At 37.0% G+C, this 14,184-nt stretch overlaps 1 protein-coding gene across 1 annotated transcript in view; it reads left to right on the forward strand.

The window, feature by feature from the left end:
- Positions 1-4,789: 4,789 nt before the first annotated feature.
- The window catches only part of LOC136886533 (zinc finger protein interacting with ribonucleoprotein K-like), a 62,316-nt gene continuing 52,921 nt past the window's right edge, over positions 4,790-14,184 (forward strand). The window contains exons 1-2 of the mRNA XM_068230798.1: positions 4,790-4,904; positions 10,576-10,706. Coding sequence (XP_068086899.1) covers positions 10,641-10,706 — 66 coding nt within the window. The 5' untranslated portion in view covers positions 4,790-4,904; positions 10,576-10,640. The remainder of the gene's footprint in view (positions 4,905-10,575; positions 10,707-14,184) is intronic.

Raw genomic sequence — 14,184 nt, forward strand, 5'->3', positions numbered from 1 at the left:
CGGCTGTGAGCTTGCATCCGGGAGATAGTAGGTTCGAATCCCACTATCGGCAGCCCTGAAAATGGTTTTCCGTGGTTTCCCATTTTCACACCAGGCAAATGCTGGGGCTGTACCTTAATTAAGGCCACGGCCGCTTCCTTCCAACTCCTAGCCCTTTCCTATCCCATCGTCGCCATAAGACCTATCTGTGTCGGTGCGACGTAAAGCCCTTAGCAATAATAATAATAATAATAAATACTGTACGTATCTTCTTCCGAGGCAGAACGATCACGTAGCGAAAATCAGATTTCTGTACATAAAAACCGTACTTACACATCGTGCCTTGAAGTTCCACCTACTGGTGGCATTTCTTGGGATGCGCCTTTTTACCACTTCGTCCAAAACAGCAGTTCGTTTCGCAGATTTTGAAAAAAATGATGAAAACCCTTCTAAATTGCTAAAAAAAAAAGATCCTGACCTGCTTATTCTGAGTAGCGCATCGCTCAACAATTAAATTTAATTGATGCGCGTAGCAGCGCACAAAATGAGCGTTTTTGTAAACGACCTTGACCCTTGCTTGAACGCCAGTCTGCCTTTCACTCAGTACTGAAAGGCCGTCGTACGTCTTCGCAATGACTTTGTCCGGAGTTTGGTCCAGCTGAAGTTTTTCCAACTCCTGGAATACTGCAGAATACTTCTGCTGAGTGATTATCATGAATTTTTCATTTATTTTGCTACCCAGCTCGTACCGTACAACAAAAACGAGTTAAGATAAGGTGGAACAATCGGTGGTTTCATCAGCTTGAATTGCCACAACATTTGTCAGAGAGATTTCTTCCGAAATCATTTGATGGCACACGGCATAGATTGAATTCAGAAGCTCGTTCTGTATGGTATTAGATAATCCAACAAATACTCTGTTATTTACTCTTTCGATATGTTCTTTCAGCTCTGACATTAAATTGACTAAACCTCGAAAAATGCCTGGTTTATCAGACATACGTGGTCCCTGAGCGCTGGTTAATACTTCCCACAGAACTTAATAGCATCAATTAATTTACTAAGAATGTATCGATTCTTCGAAACCTGTTCATTTGATTGTTTAATTTTAAGTCTGTATGCGCTGTCTAATTGGCATCGAATATCTACTCTACCAAACCAAACCAAACCAAACCAAACCCCATGGCACTACAGCCCTTGAAGGGCCTTGGCCTACCAAGCGACCGCTGTTCAGCCCGGAGGCCTGCAGATTACGAGGTGTCGTGTGGTCAGCACGACGAATCCTCTCGGTCGTTATTCTTGGCTTTCTAGACCGGGGCCGCTATCTCACCGTCAGATAGCTCCTCAATTCTAATCACGTAGGCTGAGTGGACCTCGAACCAGCCCTCAGGTCCAGGTAAAAATCCCTGACCTGGCCGGGAATCGAACCCGGGGCCTCCGGGTGAGAGGCAAGCACGCTACCCCTACACCACGGGATCTACTCTACCAAGCATAGCAAATTCAATACCAGCGTTTATATGCTTCGCGCTCAGTTTATGCTTTTTCACCTAGGTGTTTTATGTCTGATACCCCGAATGGTGTCCATGGAGCGTCAACGACATTCATTGCTAAACAAGAGTAACAGAAGAACGCATTCTTTATCTCACATCCGCACAGCCAGTCAGCCTGCTTATAAAGTGACGGACTGAATTTCCTAGTATATGCATTTTTGTTCTTGTGCAATATTTAAATTCGGCCGAGGAGACCCTAATTTCTTCAATTCTATCCTATGTTCAAAACTTACATTCCCGTCACTACTTAAAATACTATTTTCAGAATTCATCTTCCTTGTCTTCCTAAATTAAGACTGTAACATTTAGTTTTCAAATGGGCAGGTAAGTCCTAAACACACGAATGAAGATATTAAAACGACACTTAAAACTGAAGGTAGAATTTACAATGTTATTTAAACTATTATGGTACCGTAGTTTTACCTACTGGACACTTGCACAGCAACATTACACTACAATGGCATTTAAACACACACACATTAGCCGGCTAACAGCTACTGCAATCACGGCTACTCCTGTTTCACTGATCACAAACGACAATGACATTCACGAGAACAAATAAACAATGCACGCCAGAATTCCTTTCGGCTTCCTCAAATCTCAAAGAAATGTGACCAACGTACAAATAGTGCCGTCACCTTATGATTAGATTTGAAATATTTATTTTAGCTTATTTTTAGAACTGAATTGTTTAAATAGTCAGTCTAATGGAATCCATTGTTTTGTAAACAGTTTTGGAATTAACCTCTAACAACAGTTAACGTAAGACGTGTGGGAAAAGGCCTAGGTACATTGTAAAGTGGTTGGCGACATTGCTATGGGCTCTGCCGGACAGCCCATATAACCTTCAAGTATTAAATGCTCTAAGCATACACCTCGCCTGCACTCTTCCTTCCCCCTGACAAGCCCAAATCGTCTTCCAAGGCTCCTCCCGCACCCCTCACTCTTCTTAAACTCTAGGAGCTTACTGAGGGCTCTCCTGCCAGCACCCGACCGCCTAATGTCTAAAGAGAAAACATTGTGCTGGACCAAAGAGAAAACATCGTGCTTGCTGAACGGATGCCACGGTCAGACAGCCTTTGCCTTGTCTTTGAAAATAAAAAAAGTGAAACGTTTACAGCCAAAACAATAAAGATAACATTGAATAACTGAATAACACAGTACCATAAGTTAGACTTTGCTACATTGTCCATCTCTTTATATAATCAGCTACGGAGTGAAATTATGTTACGTGTTCTGGTAAAGGCGGCGGGGCGGCGCCCGAAAGCCCTTTAAGCGCGAACCGCCACTGATGTGTCGGTGCGACGTAAAGCCCATAGCAAAAAAAAAAAAAAAAAAAAAAAAAAGAAAGGAAGAGGAGGTAGTGTACTGTCCGCACACTTTATCTTGATGCATTTGTGTACGGGGTGAGGAGTAAGGAGCGAGCTGTCCTGGTATCGATAGTGCTGCCTGGTGCTGCCAACTGAATCAAAATGAAATCTGAATTGAATCGAGAATATGATCTATCGATATGAAATTTCTAAACCGTTATCATCTTAAGCCAACAACTATGTCCCATACACATTATATAACATTATAAAACATATCTCTCGATGCGAATCTTGTTCCTAGCATGAATTCTATACTTTGACTTTGATGTGTAAACAACAACAGTACTAGTACGTAAAGTTTACGCCAGATGTCGCACAATGATGCTTAAGCGATTCATAGTTTGTGTTGCAAAGGTTGCCAGTATGAATCTCGAAGATCGCCGAGGTCGACCGATTCAGCACTAGGATGTAAATTAGTGCTGGGGACGGAGCGGAGCGGAGCGGAGCGGAGCAGTTGTTGTGACGTCATCACCCGGTAGTACCGAGTGAACTACCGAGTGAATGTCCTGACGCGGGACGTTTAAACACGTTATAGGTATGGCACTGCGAAGGTATTGCATCCCCCTATTAATACCCTTCTCTCACAACGTACCAACTGTAAATAACTGCATATATATTCACTATAATTGTTATATACGTAACTGCTAGGGAGTAGGAGGTAGTATGTGGAATAAATGTCAGTAACTCGTATAGTTAACTCATTCGAATAGTGAGACAAAGTATGGCGCATACCTACCGAAAGGGTACAAGGGGATTGGAAGTTAACAGAAAAGTAATGTATTAACAATTATTTCGTAAGTTCATGTGATACGGTACACTGTTAATGAGAAGAATAACCTGAATATAAAGATCTTATCAGAATATAATGAAAAACACTGACATAATTTCATCTACAGGATGACAAAAGTAATTACGTAAATGGACGTTGACTGGAATGTCCTTCTTTGCAAATGTGATTACAAAACATATCTGACAACATACTACTACACGTCCCAATGCCAAACAGCTATCAGTAGAATGCTTCTATAAATACAGTTATTATATTATATTATATTATATTATATTATATTATATTATATTATATTATATTATATTATATTATATTATATTATATTATATTATATTATATTATATTATATTATATTATATTATATTATATTATATTATATTATATTATATTATATTATATTATATTATATTATATTATATTATATTTGATGTGCCACCACCCGTCGCGTATGTGCGGCCACAAAATTTGCATTTTGCGTGTTTCCTATTATCAGTGATGTCAAAAAACTGCCAGGCATCCAACGGTTTTCGTGGCATTTGTGGAACAACGTTCTGTAAAAATTTCTTTAAATTCCTTTAAATGTTCTAAATATATAACTACTATCTACGAATATGTTTAAATATCACACTAACACTACAAATATAATCTAACAGACTTTACATTATCTACAAAACATAACAAGCGTAGGAAATATATACGTACATTCGAAACACACAGATTGAATACAGGTACTTTCGTACGTGTTTGTGCGCTACACTGCGCTCAGGTCCTCCGCGAGTACTCGCAGTTGTAAGCGGAGGGGATCGGTGGAGCGCTGTACCGCTACAACCGGATTACTCATCGGTATTACTCGCTCCGTCCCCACCTCTAATGTAAATGCACCAAGATAAAGTGTGCGGACAGTACGTGCTACCAGTATTAGTGATCTCATTGTGTGATACTACTCCCCTACTGATTAGCTATTTCGTGAGTCATAATAGAGCATATCGCGCAGTGTATAGAGTTAATTAAGCTAACTTAATGGGCAAAAAAGCCCATACATCTTCATCAACTAGTAAATGTGAGGTTTTGTTTCGAAGTGGCTGGTATGGTATGTATGGAGCGTATTAGCCAATTCTACAGCTTATTCCGTTAAGTGAGTTACGGATTTTCTTCATTGAGGAATTGTGATTTCTATCATTTTACACTGTGTCCACAACCTCTGATATATTGACGGTAATGTTCAATTTCTATAATTTACTTTTGCTAAATGTATAGATCTCAATTGAGAATATTAGAAGGTACCGTAATACTTATCTTTCTCACTTTCAGATTTGTACATATTTTTAATATTTAATGTTATTAATTTTCTTAAAATTTATTTTTAATTAAGCATTAAAAATGAATACGCATATAACTAGATTGCTTTTCAGAAAACGCTCAGCATTTGCGTTGCAAGTTCCGGCAAGTTTTGTGTAGTAGCAATATGTTGTACGGTACCGTATATCTAAATTTAGTGGAATGAGGATTTCTTACTGAAGAGCTACGGTAGTTTCAGAAAGATATCGCAACATATAGTGTGTAATTTTAATTATTGTTTTTCTGTGTTATTTACATCTGTGTGCAATTTTATAGTGACGCTGTGAATGATGAGTTGTTCTTTACACAGTAGGCTGCGACATATGGTAGTAGGTTCGAAATCTTGAGAGGTTTGGATTAAGGATATCTGTATCTTGTTATTATCAGTGTTGTTATGGAGATTCTTTTGTATCACTTCATTACCCCATGGCAGCTATATCCGGTATTTATTCGTGATGATTTAGATAACAGTATGTAGGCTGCCCCTCTGATTTATTTTTGTGGAAAAGATCTTTGGGCGCGAGTGACGGTGAGTTTACAAGGGGTCGAATCCTAGGATAGGCAGCCCTGAAAAGCGTTTCCATGGTTTCCCCATTTTATCATTAATTATACTTAATTATTGCCGCTGCATATCTAATATTGTCCCTTTCCCTTGGAGTTGTTAGTGCAACATTAAACTGCTGGCAGAAATGGAAGAACAATCTTCAGGAATAAATTCTGGCTGTGGAAGCTGTAGAAGGTAGTTACTTAAAAGTGAAACCAATAATATATTAATAGAATAACTTGTGATGGCCAGAACATGTAAACACGGCACACTTCAGTATTGACCCCTACATTGAAATAAACAAAATACAATTGAGCATATTTTCCTGAAGAGATATGTGTATACATAGAAATCTGTTCCCTGGCAATGTGTAAGAATCGACTCAATTAACCACAGGAACGAAGCTTGTATTACCTGTAGGGGAAATTGTAGTATTCCTTGTTAGTGCAGTATGTTTACATTTACAGTAAAATATCACAGGGCCCGATGACTTTCGATGTTATGCCCCTTAAAAAACAAGCATCATCATCATCAAAATATCACAAAGTGACTAATGAACACTGCTATTGTGTGAAATGAATTCTCTGAGGCACTACTTGAGATATTCAACCTAGACAAGTTTCATGCCACCTGGGGAACAATGAAAACTGCTAAACATTTAAACCAATTGTTTGACACAGAACTCCCTACAAGGTGCGCTCCGATAAACACCACTCGGTTGTGTCAATAGACATTTCATGCACAGAAAAATAACGAAAGGACACTTAAAGTAAAAGTTGGTGACATTGTTCAATGAAAAGTGCTGATAGCTGTATTGTATAAATTTTTGTCTTCATTTCAACAGAATTTTCTTTGTTTTCCATTTCCAGTCTTCTGGGTTGAAAAGTGAATCAAGAACCTCCTTACTTTTCCCTTCCTCCACCAGTCCCTTCCTTCCTCGAATATTTTTTCTACTTTTACTTCACTCTTCTCTGTACTCTCCTCACCGTATCCATTCACCCCATTCTGGGCATTCCCCAATGTCTTTCTCCTATGACTTTCTCTATAAATACTTACTTCAAATCAAATCAAAATATCTTTATTTGCAAATGAGGTGTCTACCTCGGTGGCAAATGGTACACTAAAATTGTCAAGCACTAAATTTTAAATTAACAGGAGAAGATGAACATTTTCCTAGAATACAATATTATACAATTTATGGTAACAATTTTCTCTATTAAACACACAGTTCATCCTTAATAAATTTATTTTGTTTACAAAATTCTACTTATAATATCTCTTGTACTTACAAACAAAGTCAACTCATATACAGTATGTGGAATTACTTCAAATGATACTATACAACTTGTATAACATGAAAATTTTCATTGCATTTATTTACTTATTTCTTTTTTTACCTATTTTGGAACCTTTGTAGCATAACGAACTGCTGCGTCTTAACCAGAGCCCCTTTTGCCACCACTTTTCAGTGTTCCTGAAGGGTCTTCACAGCTACCGTAGCGGCCCCAGGGCCCTTGAATTCCCTACTGTACTTCACCCCTACAGGCAATCCGCTACTTCGGCTGTCCAAACTCCACAGACCCGGGGGTGGAATTAATTTATTCACACACATTTTTTATTTAAAATAACCTGCACTGGTCAAATTCCCTCTAACATTTCATTTATTTTCTCTGTTGCTGTTTATTCTCTTCTTGAATATCTGTACAGATTTTGGAAAAGGATCAAACACTACCCGTGGTACACTGTTCCACTCCTTCACGCCCTTCCCATTGAATGAAAATTTACCCCAATTGCTTCTGCTAAAATTCCTTCTAATTTTATACTTGTGGTCAGTTCTGCCATTATAATTATTTTCCAACCAAAGCCTCTCACGGGTTTCACCCCATGCTTCTTCTCTTGTACGGGCTCTATATAATTCTCTAAGTCTAGTTTTCTCCCTTCTCTTACTTAATGTTTTCCTCCCAAGTTCCTGTAACATTTCTGATACACCACTTTTTCTCCCGAAATCCCCTGTTACAAGTCTTGCTGCTTTCCTCTGCACACTATCTATTTCTTTTATTAGGTATTCTTGGTGAGGATCCCAAACACTGTTTGCATATTCCAATAATGGACAAACCATACTTATATGACTTTTTCCTTTTAATTCTTTGTTGCATCTTTTAAGTAGCATCATTATGACATGTAACAATCTGTATGCTTTCCTTCCAGTGCAAATTACTTTCAAATCTCACACCTAAGTATTTGCACTTGCCATCTTTTGGGATAACTACCTCATCCAAAGGATATTCAAATTCAGTTTTAAAGCTCATGTTTGTAAATGTTGTAAGAGTTGATTTGCCTCCATTAACCTTCATATTATTTTCTTCAACGCAATGTTGGATACCCTCAAGGTCCGTTTGTAATTCTGGATAATCCTCAATGTTATTTATTTCCCTATAATCAATTATGTCATCTGCATACAATTTTATTTTTGATGTTATATTATTCCCTAAATCATTTGCGTATATTAAGAAAAGTAACAGACTGATTATACTACCCTGTGCAATTCCCTTCCAAACTTTCCCTTTCTGTGATATATTATTTCCTACTTTGACTTTCTGAACCCTTGAATTCAGAAATGTTTTTTCCAATGTATAACCCTTACATCCCTCCAATTCCTTTAATAATATTCCATGTTCCACTCTATCAAAGTCTTTGGAAAGATATATGCCTATGCAATCTAACTGGCCTCCTGAATCCAACTAATCTGACATGTCATGCTAAAATCCCACCAGTTGTGCCTCACAAGAAAATTTCTTTCTAAATCCGTGCTGGCTCCTCATGAACCAATTTTTATCATCACATATCCCTCTGATGTACTTTGCTATTAAACTCTCCAGTATTTTACAAACTATACTGGTCAGGCAGATTGGTCTGTAGTTCTCTGGTTTCCTTTTATCACCCTTTGCTTTATAAATTGGTATTATTATAGATTCCTTCCATACTTTTGGTATTACACTATTATTTATAACATAGTCAATGAGAAATTTTAAATAAGGCACTATGTACCACCCCATTGTCTTTAATACCTCTCCAGTAATTTGTTCAGTTCCTGCTGCTTTTCCTTGCTGAAGCAGTTGGATTTCTCTGAAAATATCTTCATTTGTGAATGAGAAGCTTCTTGTTTACCTATGTGTGTTGCCGTCTCTATCTTCTGTTACAGTTTCCAAGTCCTGACAAACTTCTATTGAATCTCTGAATTACTTTGGAACTCCCTCTTCTTCCATTCTCATCATGTGTCCATACCATTTCAGATTACTAGTCTCTGTCTTGCCTTTCAGCTCAGGGAATCCCATTCTCTTCCTAATTTCTATGTTTCTGACTTTATCCCTTCATGCCCTCCCTATTATTTCACTGAGGAATTTCATCTTGGCCTCTTGCATTCTGCTTTCATCATGTTCTGTTGTTATCCATGTTCCTGATGCATTTGTCAAAATTGGGGTGTAATAGATTGGGTGCAAAATTTTCTTGCATTCCTTTGGGATGACCCAGTTACAGACTATACATCTCACACAATGATAAAACCCATTGTCTTATTCAATACTCTTTCCTATTACTTAATTTATTTTCCCATCTTCTGCAATTATTCACCATGAATATTTGAAGCTTTTGGTCTTCCATTTACTCTTCAATATTTTCACTTCCTTCTCCTTTACCTCTCGTCACCACTACTGTCGTACACTTTTCCATACTTATTTTCATTTTTATGTTCCTCTATCTCCTGATTCCATACAGTATCTTGTTCCTGTGCTTCCTTTTCATCTTCTCCACATATTATTGTGTCATCTGCGAGGAGTGACGCCTTTGCCTCCTTTTTTCCCATTTTGTGTTGAATACTTTTGTGGATTTCATCCATGATTGTAATGAAGATTGGAGGGGATGAAACACATCCTTTTTGAAGTCCTGTTTCTACTTTGAACCAGTTTGTTTGTCCTATCATAGTATTCATACTACTTACTCACTTTTCGTTCATGGGTTTTATAACTGGTTCTGCTCCTCTCCCTGCCTTCCTTTTTACCAATGCATCTGAGAGCACTTTGCCTTGGTACACTGACATATGCTTCCTCAATATCGATAAATATCATCACTGAAACCTACCTAAATTCCCATCTCTTCTCCATCACATTTTTTAGGTTCAACAGATTGAAAAATTTAAAAATTATGTTTACACAGAGTAAGGAGTACAACTCCATATGAAAGTGAAATATAGTTAATAACTTGTGCCAAGAAAGAAAAGAGTTGAAGCCTTTGAAAGACCATGTTATCAGAGGTTATTGAAGATCATATTGATAGAACAAGTCTCAAATACAGAGATAGTGTATCAGCTTGTTGAGAGGAGAAGGGTTTGAGAGAATTTGATCCTGGGAAGGAAAATTTCCCATAGAACAAACCTGAATAACTGTGAACACGTTCAGTTAGTTTTGAAGCTGATTGCAAAGGATATAAATTGGTAGGAAGATTCCAAGGTATGGGCCCGGGTGATCAGAGTGATATGCAAACAGAATAGTGACTGAATTTTCAAGAAGTTTTGTGCATTTTGATCACAAGCGATGTGCGTTGAATTTTTAACAAGAAAGGTCATTTTGTTGAGGTTTCAGTTCCATATAAAACTGTATGTTATATAGCTATTAATGCGATATGTGTCATGTAATACTAAGGGTCCTTTGGCTTTAATCTTCATATCGACAGATATGTTAACTTATATTCCTATGGAAGTGATCATTGTTTCAGAAGTCATGTAAAACTGGAGGTCCTTAGCTTTGACCAAAGTATCAGTCATAGAAAACCTTGAGGTCCTATAGGTATGATCACAATATCAACAATCATGTAAAATTTCAAGTTTTTCAGTGTGATCATAATATTCACGGTCATATAAAATTACAAGCTTGTTGCTTAGTCTGTTGAAAACCACATAAGTAGCAATGACAGCAATAAGGTAATATATTTTTCTGGCTTATGTTTCAGTGTAAAGCTCATTGGAAGTAATCAACAATCCCAGTACCTTCTGACTACTTCAGTTGTAGTGCAAAATGGGCCTTGAAGTAAAGATCAAAGAGGAACCAGCCTGGCTTGAAGGAACAACAACTGCATCACTTGTAAGCTCATTCTAGATAACTTTATAGAGGTCAGAAATTAACCCTTAATAGCTGAATAAGTTTGGCAGCGGAATAAATTTCTGTGTGCTTCCACCATTTGCTGCATGAGCATCAATGCGTGATATGACTCTGTTTTGTTTCTTTGTCTGGGAATACACCACAAAGCTTTACACAAAGCTGCCAATATTTAGGATCTTAAGGTTGGCACTGGATTAGTCTGCACTTTTTACTGTCAGTGTCCAAATTACTTTGGTTTAAGGGTTGCACCTCTTCTGTTCTTCCCCCTTGATTATAATAGAGAAAGGTTGGCCCATTGTGTTTTTTAACTAATATCTTCGAACATTACTGCACCAGCATTAGCACCACATGTTAAAAATAATTACTCCTATCGTAATTAGTGTAGAAGAAGTTAAATCACAAATATTTCGTTAGTGTTTTTGAGACTGGATACACCAGTCTGCTATATAAACTGCCAACACAGGTGTGATTATTCTGGGTTAACCTCGCATTCTCAATGTGCTGGAATATATGTGTGTTAAGGAAAGAGCAGATTTGCCTATGGCATACGAGGGATAAAAATAGCTCAAAATCTGAATGCATGTTTTCTCAAAATAAGTATTTTGCTCAGACGTTGAACTCATTTAGAAGACAGAATAGTGATTAGCTTATTTTATTCCTAATTAAATGCAGGTCAGATTCTATGTTACATACAGTACCTTATCTAAGGGGTCTAGAATGCATGATTTCTGAGAAAAATGTGCTTAATATGCCCCTTTATAGTGGGCTCTGACACTTTAAGGACTCATGCCACATTAAACAAAAAAATTTCTTTCCTCTTTGTCATTACTTCCCTCTCCTTTTTGTGTATCCATTTCATCCATTCCATAGTTCCAGCTACTGTTCTCTTCTATATTGAATGGGTTAAGTCAGTATATTCTAGAACTTGATACTTAAATCCCCTTTTATTAGTAAGTTAACTTATATTAGAACATAAGCTTTTGATCACAGTCCCTCCTCCCATTTAGTGCCGAAAAGGTTTTATGAATCCAAGTGAGAAATTTAAATATTTTGTAGTAGATCATAAAAGTTCTTCTGAACAGTAGATGCACACATCAACACTGCTCACCCTCCACTGACAGTGTCCTCATCCCCACATACCTTCACAGAGCACTACATTACATGCTTGTAGTAGTGAAATATTTCATTTCTAGTTGCTTTGACTTCAGGCTTTGTCACATCATTTGCTGGTATAAGGCTGTGATAAGCCTGCTTCTTTCATATTTTTTATTTTTTATTTTACAATTGGAAGCATTGAAATATGCTGTTTGAAACAGAAGTTTCTTAGTGCTTTATGTAGTGCCTGTGATCTCGGCAAAACCAGAGTAGAGAATGTGATTCCGTTATTTCAAGTTATTTTAATCTGTCTTTAAGAAACTCTATGCTGAGAACAAAAAATTATTTAGAAGAGTTGTAACATTTTTAATTTGTTCAAACAACTTTTAATATTTGACTGATATGATTGTACATATGAAAACAGTCATACAATTTTGTGTTTATGGCTATAGCTTCTTCCTTCCAAATTTTGTGTGAGATGGCCTCAATTCCATCCCTGGTAGTATATCTTCTGATATGGCTAGAAAATGTTTCGTATTTTATATTTCGTTCTCAGTCTCATCCTTTCCCTGACATAAGGAGTGAGCAATAATTGTAACACAATTCTCAGTACATCCTTTGGTACCGAGCTCGATAGCTGCAGTCGCTTAAGTGCGGCCAGTATCCAGTATGGAATAATATCAATAAGTTAATTTATTGAATTTACCACCTAATCAATACAAAATGTCATACTTTAGTTGGTTTACTTTGGCATATTAACTAAAATGGTACATGTTTCGCCTTGGAATTCAGGCATCATCAGCTATTATCTTAACTTTAAAATAGAAACAGGCATCTGATTTATATATACATGAAATAAAATTAAAAAACCTTGGAGAGACTAAAATTACAATTAACATATAGTAAAGGAATTAAAGTTAAGTTTGTTATAAAGATATTACAATGAGTCCGTAATAATTACAATTGGTGAAAGTAATGGTGATATGACATTAGAAGGTTTCTATTATAATTAAAAAGAAAGAACAAAGCAACAGTCTGTCATAAACAAGTGATAGGATTGCTAAAAATTATGTTGGCCGACCAGCGGTTACAACGAAAATGACAAAGATGGTCGTATTTAATAAAATATAGCATAAGATAATAGCGAAATATGCTCATGTGACCGTCAATACTTGTTGATTAGAGATAAATCGAAAGTCAATGGCATATGGTGATATGGTTCAGTTTAATAAAAATACGAAGTTGAATAACGAAGTTTAATTAGGGCCTTTATGGACCATCTCAATTTGTTGCAAATACTGCAATGTTCTTAAGAATGTGTGGATGATTGACATTTAAGTCGAAACAGAAGTGTTACAGTTGAATCTGTAAAAGGAACAAAAAACGTGGTGTTAATTGAGTGAAAAATCTTAATTGAATGTTAAAGTGAAGATTGTGTACACTTACCATTAGACTAAGAGAGGGTAGTTTGTTACGTTATTACGTTATTAACTGAGCGTTATTGTCGACTGTCTGCTTCTTATTGCGAGTGTTGTAACAGTGTGTTTGAGTTGGAGGTGGAACTGTTTGCGAAGGTGTGGCTATGGGCTTGTTTGTAGTGCTTGGAGGGGAGTTGCTATTGGCGGAAGAGAGAGGGCGAAGTGTGCTTCTGCGCGTGTTGTAACGGTGAGATGCCGTTGGAGGGAGCGAAAATACAGTGGGTGTGGCTAAGGGTCTATTGGTTGCATTTGAATTAGAGGTAATGGCGGTGAGGGGAAGGGGGGGATTGTGTTAGTTGTAGAGGAGGTAAGGGGGCTTATTGATTTGAGGTTGAAAACTTTTACTAATATATTGGTGAGGGGAATTGAATCTTGTAATAGACATAAAGTCTGTTCGTACAAGGGGCTTTTTTTATCAATGAAATCATTTAAGTTCTTATCTTTGTTGAAATGTTGGTCTAGGAAAATGAATAAATTTTCATACTCAGTCATAAGTTTAATTTTGTTGACTCTTTTATGGATATGAAGGTCTTGTTCTATAGTGGTAAATTTGTGTCCTGTGTCCCTCATGTGGTTGGCCATTGCTGAAAATTTGTTATGTCTTTGTGCATTATAATGTTTGTCGTATCTAGTGGAGAAGCTGCAGCCAGTTCGGCCAACATAGGAAAAATTTCATGTGGAGCATTTTAGTCTCTATATTCCTGATCCAGAGTAACTATTGTCTATGATGTTAATAGAGTTATGATTAAAGAATAGATTACAATTAGTGTTTTTTGTTGTATAGGCTATTTTTACATCGTGCTTCATTAGTGAATTGGATATCGGATAAATACCATAGTTATTGAATGTGAATATAGCGTATTTTGGTTTAACGGGTTTCAGTGGGG

This window comes from Anabrus simplex, chromosome X (genome assembly GCF_040414725.1).
Source record: "Anabrus simplex isolate iqAnaSimp1 chromosome X, ASM4041472v1, whole genome shotgun sequence".
NCBI lineage: Eukaryota > Metazoa > Arthropoda > Insecta > Orthoptera > Tettigoniidae > Anabrus > Anabrus simplex.